General features: G+C 40.0%; 1 protein-coding gene across 2 annotated transcripts in view; it reads right to left on the bottom strand.

The window, feature by feature from the left end:
• The window catches only part of Mrps6 (mitochondrial ribosomal protein S6), a 66,050-nt gene extending 52,496 nt beyond the window's left edge, over window positions 1-13,554 (bottom strand). The window contains exon 1 of one of the 2 annotated variants that reach the window (XM_026393559.2): window positions 13,370-13,554. In XM_026393559.2, coding sequence (XP_026249344.2) covers window positions 13,370-13,414 — 45 coding nt within the window. In that variant the 5' untranslated portion in view covers window positions 13,415-13,554. The remainder of the gene's footprint in view (window positions 1-13,369) is intronic. The other variant, XM_026393558.2, reaches the window with a different exon arrangement.
• Between the last annotated feature and the right edge of the window lie 7,064 nt (window positions 13,555-20,618).

The raw sequence follows: 20,618 nt of genomic DNA, 5'->3' as shown, positions 1-20,618 counted from the left end.
TACACTCACCAAAAGTTAATCTTTTCCTACAAGATAGGACTATGTGCCTCAATTTGATGCTATTTCCAAAGACAACTGAAGTACTTGTGCAAAACAAAACACAAAACTGGAATCTAACCAAATTTCTACCTATCAGTTTATGGAAAATTCCTGGAATAGAGCAACACAAAAAACGCCAGAAAATGATCAACCAAATCCATAGAGAGGAAAGAAAAGTAGGGGAAGTATTACAAAGAGACCATCAAGAAAAAAATGTGACCTGGTTCAGATTCAGACTGAACTATCTGTGGGAGAGAGAATTCAGTGAATTTAAATATAGTTACCAGATGTTAAGAAATTATGGTTAGGTGTGATAAAGAGCTGTGGTTTGTTTTTAAAAGTCCTTATCTTTTAGATATACACTAAATATTCATATGAAATTATCTACCTGTGTTAGCTTGAAAATACCCCTGCAATAACCCATTCAGAATCACCAGGAGATGGATGTTCAAGCCAGTGAATGATTGTTAGAAGGGGGGAAAAAAAATCAGTTTCAAATTTGTCACTTCACAAATTGCTAATTACAAGAAATGTTTACAATGGTGGCTATCATCTCAACCTAAGAACTGTTTAACACACAAACTGACATTCCCATGAACATTCCTGTCATGGATATTTAACTGGTATTTAATAATGAGAAAGTAACTGCAGAAAAATTCTAAGCAAGGGATTCTGCAGAAATACTGGACCTGGACACTTCAAAGTCCACTTTTATATATATATATATATATATATATATATATATATATATATATATATATATTTTTTTTTTTTTTTTTTTACTTGTACAGAATAGAGATTTATTTGGCTCATAGTTCTGGGGAGTGGAAATTTCAAGATTGGATGGCCATATCTAAACACAGGCCTCATGCTGTGTCTTTTTTTTTTTTTTTTGTATTATACAGCATTTATTTTGTCCTAACTTTTCAGGAAACACTTAAGAAAATAAAACAGTTTAGATACATTTTATAGGGTGAGTTATTTGCTTACAGAAAAATATTTTAAAATATAAAACATTAGAAATGTTCAAAATATTTACCTCTTTTTTCAGAAGTATCAAAGTCTACTGTTACTAAAAGGCTTTAGAACTGCTAAAGGAGAATAAACCACAACTAAATGTATGACCCTTGATTGAATATTAATTTTAAAAAACTAAAAATATTACTAGAATAACGAAATTTCAACATAAACCTAATATTTTGTACTACTATTCTATCAATGTTATTTGAGTGTAATTGTTATGTCGTGATTGGGGGAGAAAGGCCCTTATTCCTAAGAAAGGCACATCAAGATGACTGACTCAAACAGTGCAGATAAAAAAAAAAAAAAGTTTAAATAGGTAAATTCTAACAATCAGTGATCTAGGCAAAAAGCATAAAACATAAAAGTATTAATGGAACTGTTCTTTTAACAGTGTGGAGATGCAGTAATATTGGTAAAATGTTGACTAACTACTGGAGCTGAGTGATGGGCACAATATGGAGAGTCATTAAATTATTTGCTTTTATGTATGCCTATTTTTCCTTCTATAAAATGGGAAAAACATGAACCTCAAAACAACATCAGCAAGATAGATTACTAAAGTTCTATGGAAAAAAATTAAGCACTAAATAATTGCTATCTGTGCACTGTGGATTCTTTCAGGTAAAGCTACTGGAAGATTTTTTATAAACAGATAGATAGATAAATGTCAGATGCCCTAACTAAATTGGAACTTTCCATATTCTGTCCCTTTATCCTACACTTTGGTTTCCTTCATGGCATTTGCTGGTATGTCTCTCTTACTAGAAAACACATACCAAAACGCTGGAACTTTTGTCTTATTTACCACTATATTCCCCAAACACATAGCAGTACTAGCACCTAGTCAACACTGAAAACATTTCCTTTAGTTTAAAGGGACTTCAACTACACTTTAATAGATGCAGTGTTCATAGACATGACCACCTTGATACTTCCGTAGAATCCCGACTTGGCCACTTTGAATTGTGTGGCCCTTTCTGCTTTTTTTCATTTGGAAAAAAAACATCTTGGAATAGAAATCATATTATCTAACCATTAAGATACTCAGGATTCAAAGAGAGGGCAAAATATCTATCTTAAATACATATTCACACACATAATATAACCCCTGCTTCAATCAATCACTAAGCCTAGGTATTAGGCATTGAGGAAGGGTATAAGAGTGGCACTAACAACTATAAGGTTTACAGAGGTAAAACAGCTGGTCTGAAGAACTTTGTGGTCCACCTTTATGTTTTTTGTTCTCATCCTACTGGTTCCAATTTTATGTTTCTAGAAAAACTGTTCCTAGAACCTACACTGAATAGTTTCTCCTTATTTCCCATGTGACAGGCAGAAAATGTAAACACAAGCATCTTCCTGGTAGACCAGATTCTAACTCTTCCAGAATACCAAGTCATAAACAGATCTTGAAATCAGAAATATCATTTTGGTTGGAAAAAATTAAAAACCTTCTAATTTTCTCCAAAATTTAGAGAATACAGGATTTTTCATGAAATTTTTTAAAAAGGTGGTGTGGGGGTGGGGATTACAAATAAGATAATTTTAACAGTACTTGGAAGAAAAGGTAGAAAATATGCCTTGAATTGATCCTAAAAAGTTAACATTAAAAATAGGGGCATGGTATTATAGATTATGAATACAGCTGGAGTTTCCTCTTGTATTTGAGACAAGTAGATGATATAAAAAATGTTTTCCTTGGATATCAGAAGATAGGAGATCTTGAAAATCACAAGTATCTTCCAGGGATTATATCCTAATTAGATGAAATATTTTAAAAGGAAAAATTACATTAGGAGAAATTTATTTTCTCCATTTTCTCCTACACACAGCCTGCATTTACAAAAACATACTTAGTCCACACATAAGAATGCTCACATGTGAGGCCAATGTTGCTACCAGAGTTTGCTGGCTTCAGCTGTCTCAGATGAAAATTTGGCTGTCAAAGTTTAAAGGTAAGATACTTCATGCAAACACTTTCTCATGACTACCAATAAAACAGAAGGCAAGCAGTATACCAATGAAAGAATGACAATCAAAACAACCTATGACTAGGCCATCTAGTTAAGCAATTTAAAAACAAAACAAAATTGGGACCAGGGTTGTGGCTCAGCGGTAGAGCGCTCGCCTAGCACATGTGAAACCCTGGGTTCGATCCTCAGCACCACATAAAAATAAATAAATAAAAACAAAGGTATAAAAAATAATTCTGAATAATTAAAAAAAAAAGAAAACAACTTAAGTATACCTATCCTACAAAATGTCTGCCAAAGACCCTACCCTCATATTTAGCTTTTCTCTATTAGAAACTCAAAACCGTGTACAGAACAGACACTTTACATTCCTAATTAACACATAAGACTTCTGAATACAAACTGAAAACAGAACACTGGGGACAGCAATGCTGTAATACTGCAACAGAAACAAGGACTGTACATAGTTCCCATTGGAGCCTTGTTCCAGCCACTGAAACCCAAGTAAGCACAGCACTGCATTTCTGATCATTATGAGAATATTCTCAAACTGGACTACATCCACAGCAATCTGACTATGAGAGGTGCACTTAGTTTCTTCACTCAACAAAATTAAAGCATTTAATAGCCAGGCTAGGTGTCAAGGAAAACATCTTAAAAACTAAGACAAAATCAGGAATTCTCTATTCTGAGACAAAAGCCCTGAATTGAACCTAGAAAGTTATAGGGCCATGGTGTTACAGATTATGAATACAGCTGGAGTTAGTGCCTTATTTATGGTCACTGAAGATTCCAGTCCGGAAAGTTTTGTTAAGTTATGCTTTCACTTCCAATTTCATTTTTTTTTTTTTTTTTTTAATGGAGCGACACTGTGGAAGATAGGTCGCAGGTCTTTATTTTTTATTTTTTTTTTAAAGAGAGAGTGAGAGAGGAGAGAGAAAGAATTTTTAATATTTATTTTTTAGTTCTCGGTGGACACAACATCTTTGTTGGTATGTGGTGCTGAGGATCGAACCCGGGTCGCACGCATACCAGGCGAGCGCGCTACCGCTTGAGCCACATCCCCAGCCCCCAATTTCATTTTTAAGATCTTATCTACGCCTACTTCTACTGAGGTGTTGCCAAAGGGAGTAAAGGACTCCCTTAACTGGGGCACTGCAATGCCGCATAAAAGTGGCTGAGGCAAAACAATTTAATTGAACCATGTGCCAAAAAGATATGTTAAGAACAACATGGATCTGAGAGTTTTAATTTGCAATTGATGTTAAGTGTCTGAAGTGGGAGCCAGGAAGGGAAAAGAACAAAGATTTAGTAGAGATAATAACTTGGTTTCTCTATGGAAACATGATAAAACAAAAAACTTATTATCATCCCCTTAATTTTATATTCTTGATTAGGAAAGCATCTAAATTTTTGTCCCACAGTAATACTATATTCCAAGATCACAGGTATTAGAAACTATTGTAAATGTCACAGATAAACCCTGAGGATAAAAATGTCATTTTTTAGACAAACCTATCTTTGCCTAGAAGCAGTATTTCAAACCTCTACAAGGTTAATACAAGAAGTACAAATCAAATTGTACTAATGCATGCTTAAAATAAGCAACCACTGAGACATTCAAAGGATTGTGAATATCAATTTCTGACAGTTTATAAAGTCATGTCCCACTTCAATAATATGCAATACTGAAGCATCTACTTATACTTTAGCCATTTATGCAGACATATGTCTAACAATTGGAAACTAGAGATTGCTATTACTTATGTTTTGTTGTTTTGTTTTGGTACTGGAGATTGAACCCAGCCCTTTTTATTTATTTTGAGAGAGGGTTTCACTAAATTGCTTAGGGCTTTGCTAAGTTACTGAAGCTGCCCTCAAACTTGTAATCCTCCTGCCTCAGCCTCAGGAGTTGCTGGGATGACAGGCATACAAAGATTGCTATTAATTTAAAGAACTGAACAAACTTACCCATTTACTGAGCCCTATTTGGGGGAGTGGGGGATACCCAGGATTGAATTCAGGGGCACTCAACCACTGAGCCACATCCCTAGCCCTATCTTGTATTTTATTTAGAGACAGTCTCACCGAGTTGCTTAGTGCCTCGCTTTTGCTGAGGCTGGCTTTGAACTCAAGATACTCCTGCCTCAGCCTCAAGAGCTGCTGAGATTACAGGCATCACCACTGCACCCAGCTACTGAGCCCCACTGTAAACCAATGACCACTTAAAAAGGTGAACTTTGTCAATATAAATGCTTAAGAAGTTTAAATGTCATCCTAAAGCCAAGTCAGTCAGAAATTATAAAATGAGAGCTATATGAGACTCAGATACATTTCATTTAGCCCATGGTTTTTATATATTTTTGAAATAAATTGCCAACATCTTAAAAAATCACATTCCCTATAAAATCTAGAATTCTAGGAGGAGTAGAAAGATTTAACTCTTTTCTGAGTTAATGAGACCAGTCCCATACATGCAATAACTGACTAGAGTGGAACAGAAAGCACCATCAAATTAGAATATAAACTGAGCAAATGTTTCAGGTTTAATTCAATCTAGGATTATGATAAAATATACTTGCATATAGTAAATTCATATTTTAAGTCTCATCAGTAAAGGAATACTGAAAAACTAGGCAATGAAATTCAGTAACTTACCCAAGATCACAAAGCTACTCTATTGTCATACTGAACACCCACTACCTCAAAGGTCACATTACTTTATCTTCACAGGCTCTCCAATGTAAGGATTACCCTCATTTAACAGATGAGAAACTAAGGGTCCAAAATGGTTCAGATCCCTAGCAAGCAGGTGCTAGAATCCAAAAACAGGTCTACCTGCTTCTAATGCTCCTGATGCTCTCCCATCATTTCCATTTATTCTACCACAATACATCCAGTATCTTCATTTGGGATCTCATGTTCTTTTATTCATTTAGAAAACAATATCAGAGCACATACTGAAGCAGAAGTCTTCATACCCAAACAATCATATCCAATTATACACACAAAATACACACACACACACACACACACACACACACACACTCACTCACACCTTAAATATTTATTTTATTTAACAGAACCAACCTTAACATGGGGGCCAAGGTCATTGGGAAATGGTATGGAAGGTTTCAAGTTCCTTCTGTTTGATCTAAGCCTCATCTATAGAAAGGTATAATCTACAGCTTCAGTCTCATTACAGTAAAAGGCTTTAAGAGATCCTTATAAGCAATCTACACAGAATCCTAGACTATTACTACTCATCCTCCTAAACATTTCAGTCACATCTAATTCTACAACCATTATTTCAGTGACTCACCTTTTATCAAGTCTTTCCAAAGAATCCAACTTGGATTCTTTGCACTCACTCCATCAGTTCACACAATACTCAAATAATTACAAAAATCAAGATTACCTGCCACAAAAACCTTGGAAATCAACCCAACTTCTGGGAAGCATTCAACTTACCCTGTCCATGGAAAACACATTGACTTGAAAGCAACCTACTGGCACAGCTCAGTATACTGTATCATATCAAAAAATTGTTTTAAAGAAATCAGTCATAATCTCCTTGAAGCAGCTCAGTGAGCATCTAACATGCACAAAACATAGCAGAAGACAGAAATAAAAACAGAAGTGACCCTCGAGACTGTTATCTAGCAAAGGAGGTAAAATACGTTCACCAATTAACTGTTACAAGTAGAAAATGACCATGTAATGAGACAGAAAAACTGTGATCGAAGGAAAGATCATGTTCTATACTACTTTTTAAAAAATATTTATTTTTTAATTGTAATTGAACACAGTATCTTTTTTTTTTTTAATTTATTTATGTGGTGCTGGGGATCAAACCCAGAGCCTTGCAGGTTCGAGGCAAGCGCTCTCCCACTGAGCCACAACCCAGCCCCCATGTTCTATACTATTAATGGTGCAAATCCTTGATGTTTAAGGTATCAAGTTAAAATGAGCTTGAGGAGGTTTTTCATAGCAATGATGGAGTGATGTGGAAAAGGAAGGCATTCCGGAAAAGAAGTGTGGTACAGACACCAAAGAAAATCAGAGAGAATGTTGTATACACAGGAATCCATAGCAGCTCTGTTTATTTGAATATGGAATAAAGAATGTAAGAAACTCAATTATGAGATTACAAAAATAGGTCAGTCATTTCAAAGGTGGCCATGGACGTCAGACTTCATTTGAAATGTCTGAGAAAAGATGTGTGATGTAATTCAGCAATAGTGTTCACATAATCAACTAGTATGGAGATCAGAAATCCATTACTATACTTTATATTATTTCCTTGTTAAAAACACAGTTTAATTCTTTTAAAGTATCTCAAGAACAGTGTGTTTGCACTCTAATATGTGTACTTGCAAGTATTAACTATTCTCCCCTTAGGGGTAGGATTGAAGTGACCAGCTAAGAAACTGCAAAAGATGAACAGCTCAACTAAGGCAGAGGAGACTTCATGAGATTGTGACTACAGAAATAAAAAGTAGATTTGTTCAGTCCCAAATGACAGAAGGCACAGTAGCAATAAATAGAAATAAGTTAAACACCAACAGGCAAGCTTTGGGGAAGGCAACTCACTAAGTTTTGAACCACAATGAGTATAGCATCCTGGAGGCTATGACCAACACAGAGGGGCAATGCCAGAGTTGTCAGCTTGTTATGAATATAACAAATCATCCACATGATGCCAAAGGTATAGTACATAAAAAGAAAGGAAGGGATCAAAGGAGAAATGTCAGAAAACAATATCATAAAAAAGTCAAAGAGAAATGGTGAATCTGGAAATTTGTCTGTACATACTGAATCAGTAGCCAGCACATTTCTCCTGTAAAGGGACAGACAACAAACAAAAGGGACAGAATTATGTTCCAATACAACTTCATTTCCACATGACTATAAAATAATATTCTGTTTTTTGTTTTTTTTTCCCCAACTATTCAATTGTAAAGTCCTTTTTTTGCTTGTAGGCTATAAAAATACAGATGTCAGAGCAGATCTGGCCTGTGGGTTAAGTCTGCCAGCCCCTACTCTTAAGTTAGAAGCAGCAACTAGGTAAGACTATGCTTTTCCAAACTTCTAACAGATTTTCCTATAGATAAATTGATAACTTACCATTTCCATTTGACTAAAGTTCTCAAGTTTGATCCCCTAAGCATGAGACAACTATGTGCTAATAGACATGTTAGTTTAAGAATACTGCCTTCTCAGGGGCTAGGGTTGTAGCTCAGTGGCAGAACACCTGCCTATCATGTGTGAGGCACTGGGTTCGATTCTAAGCACCGCATACAAATAAGCAAAATAAAGGTCCACTGACAACTTAAAATATTTTTTTAAAAAAAAAATGAATACTGCCACTGTCTTCTTAAAATAAGTACTGAAAGGAGGTACTCCTTATCTCAAAAAGATAAAAACCTGTAAGAATATTAGAAACAAATTCTAACACAAAGCCAGAAATGTAAACTAGCAAAAGATAATTAAATAAATGGCAAACAGATTTTTATACATATGAATAATCATACAATATACCATTCTCCCTCTACCCTTCCTTCCATTGTGATATTAAGTCAAATTTCTGTATTTGGTATTTCTTTCAGATGAGCTATTCCTATACTATAAACATAGTAATGGTACCAGATGAAAAACATTACTTTAGAATTTAGGCCTCATTGCTTTTAAACATTTAAAGTAATTTATATAATCTTTAAAAATAAACAAATAAAACGATTCAATGGCAGCCTGCATAAAAATACTAGACATAAGTAGACTTTAAAAACCTATAAATATCAATATTGAATATGCAAGTCATATTTTTTTTTAAATTAGGGCAGAATTGTCAACTTCTGCATTCTTCACACATACAAACCATATCTGGTGAGGAAGGACTCCTTACCCCCAAGCCACTCCTTGTAACTTAGCTGTAGCTCAGGGGCAGAACAGGACTCCTTCTTCAATCACTTGCTGCGGCAATAGGCTGTAACCCAAGAAAACTTTAATACCAGATGAAAGCATAACATTGCCCACCAAGTTCACACCTTTCAATACTGAAAAACTATTTTAACTTGTCTCATTTCAAACAGACAAAGCAATTATTAAAAATACAAGCTAAGCTGCTGTTGAGAGGGCCCAAGAGGGAAAAAATGATTATATGACCTGTTTCCATATGAATTTAAGTCAAGTCTCCCAAGAACAGCAGAAATTACAATATTTCCTAGTTAGAGAATGTTGTCAAGCAAGCCAAGCTACAATGATACAGGGTTGGCCAGTCCCACACGAGTTCATTAGCACCCTATATCTTCAAAAAAATCTAGAATGCAAATGGTTTATAAGTATTCCATAATATCCTAAGTAGGACAACAACTCTAGAACAAATACAAACTTTTGTTGAGGTTTTCTAATAAAAAATAAATAATAATAAAAAAAGACCTAGGTAAAGAAAAAACAAGAAAATCTCTTCACAGGACAACTAAAACACCTACTGCTTTCTTCATTTTAGAAACTAGGAATTTAAATTCAGATTGTATCATAAAACTCTACAAACTACTTTTGGTGAGTTATCTTAAAACAATCTTTTCAATCAACTTAAAACTAAATGGGAAGTATTGAACCTTAAAATATTATTTAATGAAAAACCTTAACATCTCCAAAATAGCTACCTACTTCTTTATTCCTATTTGAAACATACAAAAAGATTATATATACAGTATTTTATGGTACTTGCATGCACTAATTTAGCAATTGAGCTAGTTATTAAACTATTCTCATATAAAAATTCCTGAATGATGAGATGATTTCAGGGAAAATATTTTCATAGGGCTTTCACAAGTCTAACTACGCCAACTGTGATCATCTTCTGAGCCAACAGAATAAGACATGATAATTAAAGTGCTCCTAAACTAAGTAATGAAAGAATATTTATGTACTGCAAAGATTTTTCTCCTTAAGATTCCTCTCATTACACCCATCCCAGATGTAAAAAAGTTCTAAAGTTTTCTATAGCTTTTTTGGGCTTCCCCACAGTTAAGTGATTTTATCACTCATGCGTGGGCAATTTACTCTTACCTAACTGAAATTAAACATCAATTTTTAAAATCTAATTAAGTGAAAAAGTACAATAATCTTTTCCCCCAGGCTCAACAAAAGTGACTGAGAAATCAGAACTCACCCACCAAACCACATGGCCCCTTCTCTCCTGTTCACCTGGAAGTTCACATTTCAAGGAGACAAGGTAGAGGCAGAGAAAGCACTCACCATCTTATAATCCTTTTCTTTTTCAGTTGTTAGAAAAGGTCTTCCTCATATTGAGATGAGACTGCCTGAAATCTGCAGCCTTGGTCTTTCCTTTGCAGCTATGTCCTTCCATATTATAGCCTATGAATAACATCTTTTCCAGAAGTGAATAAAACTCTTCTGCTGCTATTTGATGTAGGGGTAACAAGACTTCCAAAAATCATTACTCTAAAGACTCTTCTATAAATATGTTTCTAAACAACTTCTTTTTCAAAGTTGGTCATTACTTTCAAAGCCTGGTTTTACAATATTACTTCACTATGTCATATTTCAGAATTTAACTACCCTTTCATCTACTTTTTCTGCTAAAGTAAAAGCAGGGAGAATATAGAAATTACAACTTTTAATACACACATACAAGCTCAACAGTACCTGCAAATATATTTCTTGGGAAAACTTTTATATAAATGCACAAACTTGGAAATATAACAAAAGCAAAGACTCATTATTATATCCACTCCCAACTGCAAACTGAGAAAAAAAATGGCATTGCAAATTCTAAGTGACTGATTAACACACAATCATGTAATAAAAAAGTACTTTTTCTATAGACTACACCCTGGTATCTTTCTACAGGAACTCCCACAAGTGCTTTTCCTACAGTAGAGATATTTTAAGAATCTCAACATAGTATCTTTATTTAAAAACTCTAAGCTCAATTTTAAGGAGTGAAGCTAGAAGTCAAATAGAACAAAATAATAGGGATGGAGAGGGAGACTAACATCCCCAAAGAGAGCAAGAATGCTCTTCAGGCATAGAAAAGAAACAGGAAAACATCTCTAGGAATCTAAAAGACTGGAAAAAAATAGTCTTCCCTATCTGCTACAAAAGTTGTTTAACATATTTCCTCAATTCTGAAATATATAAATGGATTATATGGAGGATGGAAAAGAAAATACCATCATATTAAAGGACCACACTGTTAAGTGTACTTCCCAGAATCTGAAAACATGAAAAGATATGACAACTGAGAATTAAGGATCTGCAATAGCCTTTCTGCAACAGAAGCACAAACTGCCTCAGGTTGGAGGTGAGTTTTCCCCAGAGCCTGCTAAAGGTGTGCAAGCTCACAGTGGATTTTACATTAAAGAAGCCTACTGTTATTTTCCCTCAAGAAGTCACCCTATGGTTAGAATCCAATTTTGCTAAAATTGAAAACAAGCAAAACCTTTTAAGTCTTTATTTTACCCATTTACAACTAACTCTAAGATAATTTTTTGAATAAAAAAGTGACAAACTTTTGTTACTGTTTAATCTTAGTTTATTTAGGTCAAAGATTCCCTGGACACAACTTCAACATAGTTACAACATTTTATCTACTGTCATTAATGCCTCCTCCTATAGGGCATTCTGAATTATCTACTTTCTAAGTGTTTTTGTCCCCTGCCATCAAATATTTCAAGGAAGGCATTTAATCATTGTTTTAACCAAATTACACCAGGTTTGGCTTATCTAACTGGAATAAAAACTATGCTCCACACCTGGAAATTGTGAATACTGGGTGTTAAAAGAAAAAAGCAAAAAAGAAAACAAGCAGCATGGTAAAGAAATACATTTAACCAACATACTTGAAGTCATGTTAACCAAAGAACAACACAGAATCTTCATTTTAATAAGATTTATGAAATGAGCAAATACACCCTAACCTGCTACCTCCCTAAAACAAGAAAAGTAATGAAGGAATTTCAGCAACCACATTTCCCAGGTGCAGTAACACTGCCTAAAAAGCACAGTTAAAGGGAGGGCCCAAGCAATTTCCACTTTAGTAAAAATGTTCTTTTTAATAATTTGGTCTTTTTCTTTTTTCATTGTTCCTCTTAAAGCTTTATATTCTGGTAATGAGCCAAGGCAGAGGAATATCAAGACGCTAAACAATACACTCTTAACTTCTCCGAAGTGCAGGGAGACCAAGCCTGGGGACACAATGGCACGCGTGAACAGACCCTCATGACCTGATCAAGCGGCCCTGGTGTCCTTTCCCTGACGACCAAGCATACCTCGTTAACAACCTCTCCATGCTCCGTGATCATTAATTTTTCAATACAGCCTAGACGATGATCCCAGGTTCAGTTAAACTCGGTAAGTTACCCTTCGAAAATGACCCAAACCTCGATCCAAACATAAAATGTGTCCACATCCCTGCCGCTGTAGAAAGATGTTTCCAAAATTCGGACGAAGTACCAACGCTTCTTGTTTTTTATTATACCTGGTGGGGAGAGGGGAGTGCATACACCACACACTACGTTACCAAATTCTCGGAAGAATGGGGATTTCAGCGACGACTGGAGTGCCTGACCCAGAACAGAGGACGAAGAGCTGCCTCCGCCGCCGGCCCCTGTCCTCGGCCATGCCATCACCTGAAGTGAACGGGCTGCTGGTTCGCTTATCCCTCCAAACCTGAAAGCCCCCCCTCAAGATCAATCAAAAACGGGGGAGTGGGGGGAGAAAAGTGTCTTCGGAAGGCGCAAGCAAGGCCACAACTTGGATGAATGAAACTGGGCTAAGGGCACCCGCAGCAGGACTGTCGCTGAAGTCAGAAAAAGAGAAGTCAAAAGATTTTTTAGCGTGAGAGCGGTTACAAGCGAGTGGTGTAGATAACTGCACAAACACGCTTTGGAACAACGTTTTATTGAGCGCGGACGTTGCAGGCGGCGGCGGCGGCCGGCAGGCGGGACGGGGTGGGCGCGGGACCGGCGACAAGCAGCTTCGTGACGGGCGCTCGCGCGTGTCCTCCCGCGGACCTTCCACTGGACTCCGCGCGCCGGGAGATGGGGCGCCCGCCCCGCGCCGGCCGGCCGAGCGCGAAGCAGACCCTTCCGCGGCCGCGCACACGCGCAGGCACACCCCCGCCTCCCGCGTGCACGCGGCCGGGCCGAGCCGGCCTGCGCGCGCCCCCTCCGCCTCCCTCCCCGGCCTCCCCGGGGCCGCGCTGGGAGGCCCGCAGTCCCGCTACCCCGGCACGCGGGGGGCGGCGGCCTAGCGGCGGCGGGGTACCCGCGCGGGAACACGGGCTCTGAGGGAAGGTCACTCACCCGCTGCATGGCTTTCAGGATCAAAGCCAGCTCGTAGCGGGGCATGCCCGAACACTAGGTGCGCGGCTCCGAATCGAGCCGGGTCCAGGGACGCGGAGGGGCGGGGATCTGAAGGGGAACCTGGCGGGGAAGTGCTGGTGGTTGGGCCGAACGGCTCCCGGGCGGCGAAAGCACGCTCCGGCCGCGCGAGCCCGGGCTTAAAGGCGCTGGCAGCTGCGCAGACGGCGCGCCACGCCCCCTCGGCGCGCCACGCCCCCGCGCGGCCGTCCCCCCCGCCCCTCCCGCCGGCCAGCCGGCCCTCCGGCCTGCCGCCCCCACAGCCCGGCTCCGCGCGGCGCCCACGGGCCGGGACCCCCGGGCCTCGCGGGTGCTGTGCGGACACAGCCCCTTGGGCGCGGTCCAGAGCGGTTCGCGGAAGCGGCAAACCTCCTCGCCGCCTCCCCCTGCGTGGCCCCGCCTCCGCAGGCCGCTCCTTCTACCTACGGCTCTCGAATGGGCTGGAACTTTCCATGCCTGCCGTCTCATCCTGGGCGGCGGGCGGGCGAGCGTGTGCTCGCTGTGCGCGTGCGCTGCGGTGCGGCCTCGTCCTTGCGCGCGCCCCTCGCCCCGACTCCCCGGCGCGAGGGACCTTCCCCGCGGAAGGCGGTGTCCAAGGCGGACCCGGGCTGCCCCAGCGCACGGCGGTGCTCCGGGCTGCCGGAAGCGTTCTTGCTCGGGTGCGCGGGCCTGCCACTTGTTCTCCGCCCGCAGCCCGCTGCCCTGGCGCACCTACCCAAGGCCCCCTCCCCGACGAGGGGGCGCAGGCCACGCGCTGCGGTGCGCGGCTTCGGGTCCAGCTCCATCTCTTGGCGCGGCTGCGTGACCTTGTGCAGGCTCCTTTTTGCGGAAAGTGGGATGTGATGCCTCTGAGTGAATTGATGCACTTAAACGACAAAAGGGTACCTGATGCAGACAGAGCGAGGGGCGACCGGGGTATTTGTTGTGTGTGCCTGCCTGATTCAGGAGTTGTTGCCAGGGCAAGGCTAATACTTTGACTTTATATATTCCTCGAATATTTGCTTAGTTTCATTTAAAGGATAGGCCGAGGTTAGCCACCGTCAGGGATGGTGAGCTTGTCCTGGAAGAGAAGATTGGGGGATCAAGGGGTCACAGCCTGTGCTCTCCTGACCTCCAGGAACACGCGCACACAGGGCTCACTTCCCCCTCCAACCACTGGTGGGAAATGCCATTTTCTCAGGCTCCACTACTTAGAGATGGAGTCCCTTGTAAAGGCTTCGTCTGCCCCCTTGCTGGTCCCATTTAAAGGGTTTGTAAGGGAAATATTTGTCAACTCTAAAGTGCTTAAACGATAATTGGCAAACATTTATTGAGAATCCACTCTTATCAGGCACCATGCTAAGGCTGTTACATGTGTCTCGTAAAATTCTCACAACAGCCATATGAAGCAAGAACTATTAACCTCATTTTAGGTGTTTGGAAATACAGGCATGCAGAGATAATGTAACCAGTCCAAGGTCATACACATAACAGTAGAAACAAAATTTGGATCTAGACTATCTAAAGGCTGCGCCCATACTCTTGGGCACCACACTACATTTCCCTACGCAAATGGATGAGCTGGGGTTATTCAGCGAATTAATTCCATGAGCACTTTTGTCACCTTACCCGGAGTCCTTACCATTTTACATCTACCTCCATTCTGTACTAAAGATGAGGAAGATGCTTGAACACAAGTTTTTCTGTGACATCTGGGTTTTAATATTTTCTGTCCTTGTTCACAACCCGTGTTCTTCTGAATGAAACCACACGGGTAATTGATTCAAATTACCTAGTTAATGTCAACTTCCTTCACTTTTAGTTTAAAGGAGTAGCATACTTAACAGAAGGAAACAAGGAATTTCTGGACCCTCAGGATTGAGTTACAGATTATTCTAGGATAATCCCTGCTTCACCTCTTCTTCTTTTTGTTAATTACATGACCCACTTATTTGGGAATGAGAAAATATGAACCAAGCATTTATGTACCAAGCCAAAGGCCAAGGCAATACCATGAACTGACTCAACTTGGAGCATTTCCTCTTGGAAGCTCCACAGGTTTTTTTGTTTTGTTTTGTTTTGTTTTTCCTAATGCCCAGGGGTGAGTGAGTATCTGGCTGCTGCTCTACCCCTCCCACCAACTTGACAAGTGGTATAAGGAAATAAGCCTGATTGCATAACACCTCACCACAGAGCCAGCACCCCCCCAAAACTCTCCCAAGCTGTTGACCACCCACAGACTCATTATTTCTTAAGGGGAGAAACAGGGCAACTACACTGATTTTTTTCCTTCTCAACTTTGTTTGTTTGTTTGTTTTAAATAAATGGTTACTGGTGGCTTTTTTTAGTTAATAAATGCTAGTGACTTCATTTAAAAAATTTTTTTTTCTTAAAATCTTGGGAAACGCTGCTGCAAATTTAGTATTTTACAACTAAAACTAACTTAAATTTACCAAAACAATTTTTAACTGTACTAAATATGTAAAATATAAAGCATTACTGCAGAATCTAATGTAATAATAAAATAATGCCTCTACCTCTTAGAGTTTCCAAAACATTTAATATGATGGGTGTTTAAGATTTGATTAACCAGAAGTTTTGATTGATTAATTTTCAAGTAAGTTCTTTTGAGAACAAATAGGAAAGAAGATTAAGAATAGAAGTTGGGAGTACAGTCCTATTTAAAAAAAAAAAAAAAGATAACCTTAGACTATGCCTTGGGTGAATTTAATCACCTCTACCTTCTTATATTCTATTGCTGTATAATGAGACTTGAACTTGAGTTTTCCACTTTTAATTCTCAAAGACAGCTATTTATTTTTTAACCATTTTGAGCATTCACCAGCATTCACCTGGAAGCATTCAAATGCTTTGCACGTATTAACATTCAGTTCTCACCACAAAGATAGGTATTATCAGGGCTGGGGCTATATCTCAGTGGCAGAGCACTTGCCTAGCATGTGTGAGGCACTGGGTTGGATCCTTAGCACCACATAAAAATAAACAAATAAAATAAAGGCATGCTCTTCATATACAACTACCAAAAAAAATTTTTTTTAAAGATAGGTATTATCAATTCTCTCACTTTACACAAAAGGAAAGTGAGACTTAATAGACCTCAGCAACTTGCCCCAAATCATACAGAACTCTGGGCCTGCACAGTTAGCCCCAATACCACATAGCATCTCAATGTTTACTAGCCAGGAACAACTAAGCAACTATCAGTCAATCAACAGTCTTTTATTGAGGCCCTACTATATCTTCCCCTTCCTATGTAATTGCAGGATCCCACCCCCAGCACCCATATTCTCCTTGGGCACAGGCTTCTTGCTCCTGCCCTCAAGCTATATAGGTCTCCTGTCACTAGGAGGAAAAAAGCCTTATCTTAATCCTGTCACCCTCTCAATTTATCATTCTTCTCTCTTCTAGTCACATTTCTCCAAGAGTGTCAGACCCCACTGCATCTCCTCCCCACCTTTGCAAACCGTTCACCTGCGCCATCACCAGTGGTCTTCTCTTCCCTCATTGAGTAGCTGTTTCTCAGGCCTCATTGTCAGGGGCCCCTCTGTAATCTCAGTGGTCTCTTCTTTACTGCCTAAGACTCTGCACTGTGCTTTTGGGGTTTTCCTTTACATCTTTGGTCCCTTTTCTTGATTCCTTCCTGCCCCTCCATGTGACTGTTCTCCAAAGCAAGGAAGAATTCCAATAGCAAGGATTAAGACAGGACCTGCACCTAACCTGCTTTCCTGTTATTCAAGGGCATTGGAGTTTGGCTCTGAACAACACTCAGTTGATCTTTTCTGCCAGGATCCCAGTGTACTAAAACAGTGTAGGTGGGCAGTAGAAGGTGGATAAAATGAGGGATCTCCTTGTCTGTAGATAAGGAATCTGATAAGGAAACAAGGTAAATTATTTATTCGAAGACATAGAACCCTGGGCTTGTTTAACTCAAGGGGGAAAAAAGAAATAAAATTAAAAAAAAAAAACTTTGTTTACCAAATTATTCTTCCTATCCTATGCTCTGTGCTGTGGTGTTAGTTTTTCTATTGCTGTTGGATTAATTCTCAGAGAAATGCCATCCTTCTGAATTCCGAAAATTGAGTTCAAATTATCACTGGGAAGAGGTAAGACAGAAAACATTCTGCTCGTGTAGCCTGTCTCTAAATACACCCCTCAGAGACTGAAGGAATATGAGTATTTTCAGCTAATGGAGAAGTGATCCCACAGTAGAATCAAGTCAGATTCTAAACTGTCACAGTCACTACCTATAGTCTTCCTATAATCTACCCATAATCTTCCCCTTGATAAAAAGGGAGCCTCCATTTGTGGCATAGTTCAGGGCCTGTCCTGTATCTCCCTTCACAGAGACCTGAGACTGTTCCATAGCTAACTGCTCTCAGGACCTGGACCTCCTAAAACCCTGATTCTCTGCGTGGCTGCTCAGTGTGTACCTGTTTCTCAGTTGATCGCCCAAACTAAGTCACAGCATTTCAAACTTGTTTACAACTGTTCTATCTGTGAACCCACTGGTCACTCCTAAACCGCGACACACCCCTCAACCACCTCCAGACCCTTTCAGCCATGTCCATTTACTTACCTTTGACTCATCTTTTCTTCTCAGTAAGCCTCTAGGTACTACCTAGACTGATTTTTACCTGACTTAAATTGCCTGTTCTATTGGTCCTGTTCCTTGCAGAATGAAACACTGTGTGGAGCATGGTTCTTGGCCAGGCATTTTGGGAGCTCTTCAAGCTTTAATCCACCAATTTCCAAATTATTTATTAAACTTTGATCAACTTAGTTTGCTTTTTTTGTGGGGGGGGGGGGAAGGGGATTCAAATTCAGGCTCCACTTTTAAGAAAAAAGGAAAACCAAAAATCTTCAATAGAATTTTCCCTTCTGTCTTACCTCTCCTTGCATTGTGTGTGTGTGTGGGGCGGGGAAGGGGTTATGTTTGTGGGAGACACACATTTACCATCTTTTTTAAGGAAAGAGATACTGTGTGTGCGTGTGTGTGTGTGTGTGTGTGTATTAACTCTATGACTTTAAAAAAAGACAAAATACATCCTGCATCTCCACTTGCTGAAGAGTTAGTTTTTCTTCCAATAGTGTTGTGAAGTGTCCCCCAACAGCTTGTCACGGGCCCACAAGGGTTCTTGATGTTAAACGTCAATAACATTAGAGGTATGAGACGGCTTTATGTTCTTTCTTCACCAGTGCTAAATACAGAAGAACGCACTTGGAAGCCTTTTGGATTTTTTAAAAAGGAACAAAGGCCTGAGAAGGTTGCCAGCAAATAAAACAACATCTGCAGGGTCTCCAGGAGGCGGAGCTTCCTGGGCCAGGAGCTGAACAAAGGAGCTGGAGAGGACCTGGCAAAATAAGCTGTGGAGCATGTCACTGGGGTGAAGCCAGAAAGGTGTGCCTGGGCCTGGCCTGCTGGGCACAAAGGGGTTTTAAGGCTGGAGGTGAAAGGACAGAGGGGATCAGGGAAGAGATTCTAAGGGGGCCTTCTATATGCAGAATGAGAAAGAAGCTCAGCGGGTGCTGAGGCAGGCCACAGGGATGGGCCCGGTGGGGGTTGAAGGAGGGAGTTTGGGGAGACAGAATCTGAAGGACTTGGTGACGGATTGCATGTTTCAGGAACGACTCACAGAACAAGTGTCAAACACGGTGCTGAGGTTTTTTTCTCAAGGAACGTTCTGAAAGAACTTTTGGTTCAGGGCACACACACACTTCCTCAGCTCCTAATTCTTGACTAAAGGTACATTATTTTTTCTTATATTACAATTCAATTCATTTACTCTCCGGGTGTTTTATCTTAATAAATCTTCATAGTAAGATTGTGATTTGATGCACTGGGGTGATATCTTTTATTGCTTTAAACAGTCTCTCTTCGGGGCTTTAACCAAGACAAGAAGGGGGATAGTCCTGTCGCCTGTACTAGGTCTGCCATCTAAATGGTCCCCAGGGAATGTTGATAGATGGGTGTCATGACCACCAGTCAACACTTCCTGGTAAGAAGGTCAATGTACAAGAATTGTCACAAAGTCCATTGCTGTGTGAGCATCATCCCACCCCCTGGTGCTGGGACTTGCTGGGACTGATAGGACCTCCCCTGTTGTCCAACAGGGGAGAAGGCCTTCATGATCAGAGAGTGTTAACAGAGACTTAGTAAGAGGAGCAAGTCCTGTAGGCACCAAATTATACCCAATAGTTCTGCAGTATATATTGGCTCAGAGTCAAGTTTGCCTGGATAAAACAATCCTGCTCCTGCTCTGAACTTCTTTAGACTTTCCTTTCACTAAGGAACAAGACAACAGAAAGGTAAGAATGTGTAGGAGTCAAAGGGAATTCCAACAGAGAAACTCAAGAAGTTAATAACCATTTGCAGTGGAGAAGATGTCTCACAGTAGGCAAAACCCCTCAAAAGCAGGTCTGAGGGAATATTTTGTAGTTAAGAATATATCAGGCCAGTATATAATATTTCAATAGCATATAGCATATGTATTTCAAGTTGCTCATATTTTTAAAAATAAATCTAACAGCAAAACAGCAGCAGCTATCTATGCTGCAAGGAAAACAAATCCCTTGAGTACAATTAAAATTACAATATAATTGGCAGCTAGCTATCAGATGATACCTCCCACAATAAATCACCTTGAACTTTTGGCCTAGGTTTACTGAGACCTTAGAATATTCAGGAAATATCTTGGGAATTTAGCTCCCAACTTTTCACTAACACTTTCAATAACCATGTTGACCAGCAGTTCCTCTATAATATTGTTGCAAATGGAACAAATTGTTTTAGAGATAATAGTGTTATTATCAAATGATTCCCACAGAGGGTTAACTTTCTGCAGTAATCAGTTAGTAATACTATTAAAGTTGGCTCCAGCTGCGGGCCCACAGGTCTGTCTGGATTCAGGCAACACCCTGGGTACATGCCACATGCAGCAGCAACATTCTAAGACCGAGATCCCTTCTGTTTCCCACCTCACTCCCACTCACCTGGTTACCATGAGGCACAGCCTCCATGCTGCGAGCAAAGGATCTTTCTGAAAATGCAAATGTGAATCAGTTTTTCCCCTGCTTAAATACTTCAGGGATTCCCCATTGCCCTCAGGGTGAAGTCCAAACTTCATGGGGTTTATAAGGCCCTTCGTTCTGTAGGAGCCCCCTGCCTGCTGCCATCTATCTGGCCACTCCTCAC

This window comes from Urocitellus parryii, chromosome 2 (assembly GCF_045843805.1).
Source record: "Urocitellus parryii isolate mUroPar1 chromosome 2, mUroPar1.hap1, whole genome shotgun sequence".
Lineage (NCBI taxonomy): Eukaryota > Metazoa > Chordata > Mammalia > Rodentia > Sciuridae > Urocitellus > Urocitellus parryii.
The sequence above is the reverse complement of the archived record's forward strand: the minus strand, read 5'-3'. Positions and strand labels throughout refer to the sequence as shown.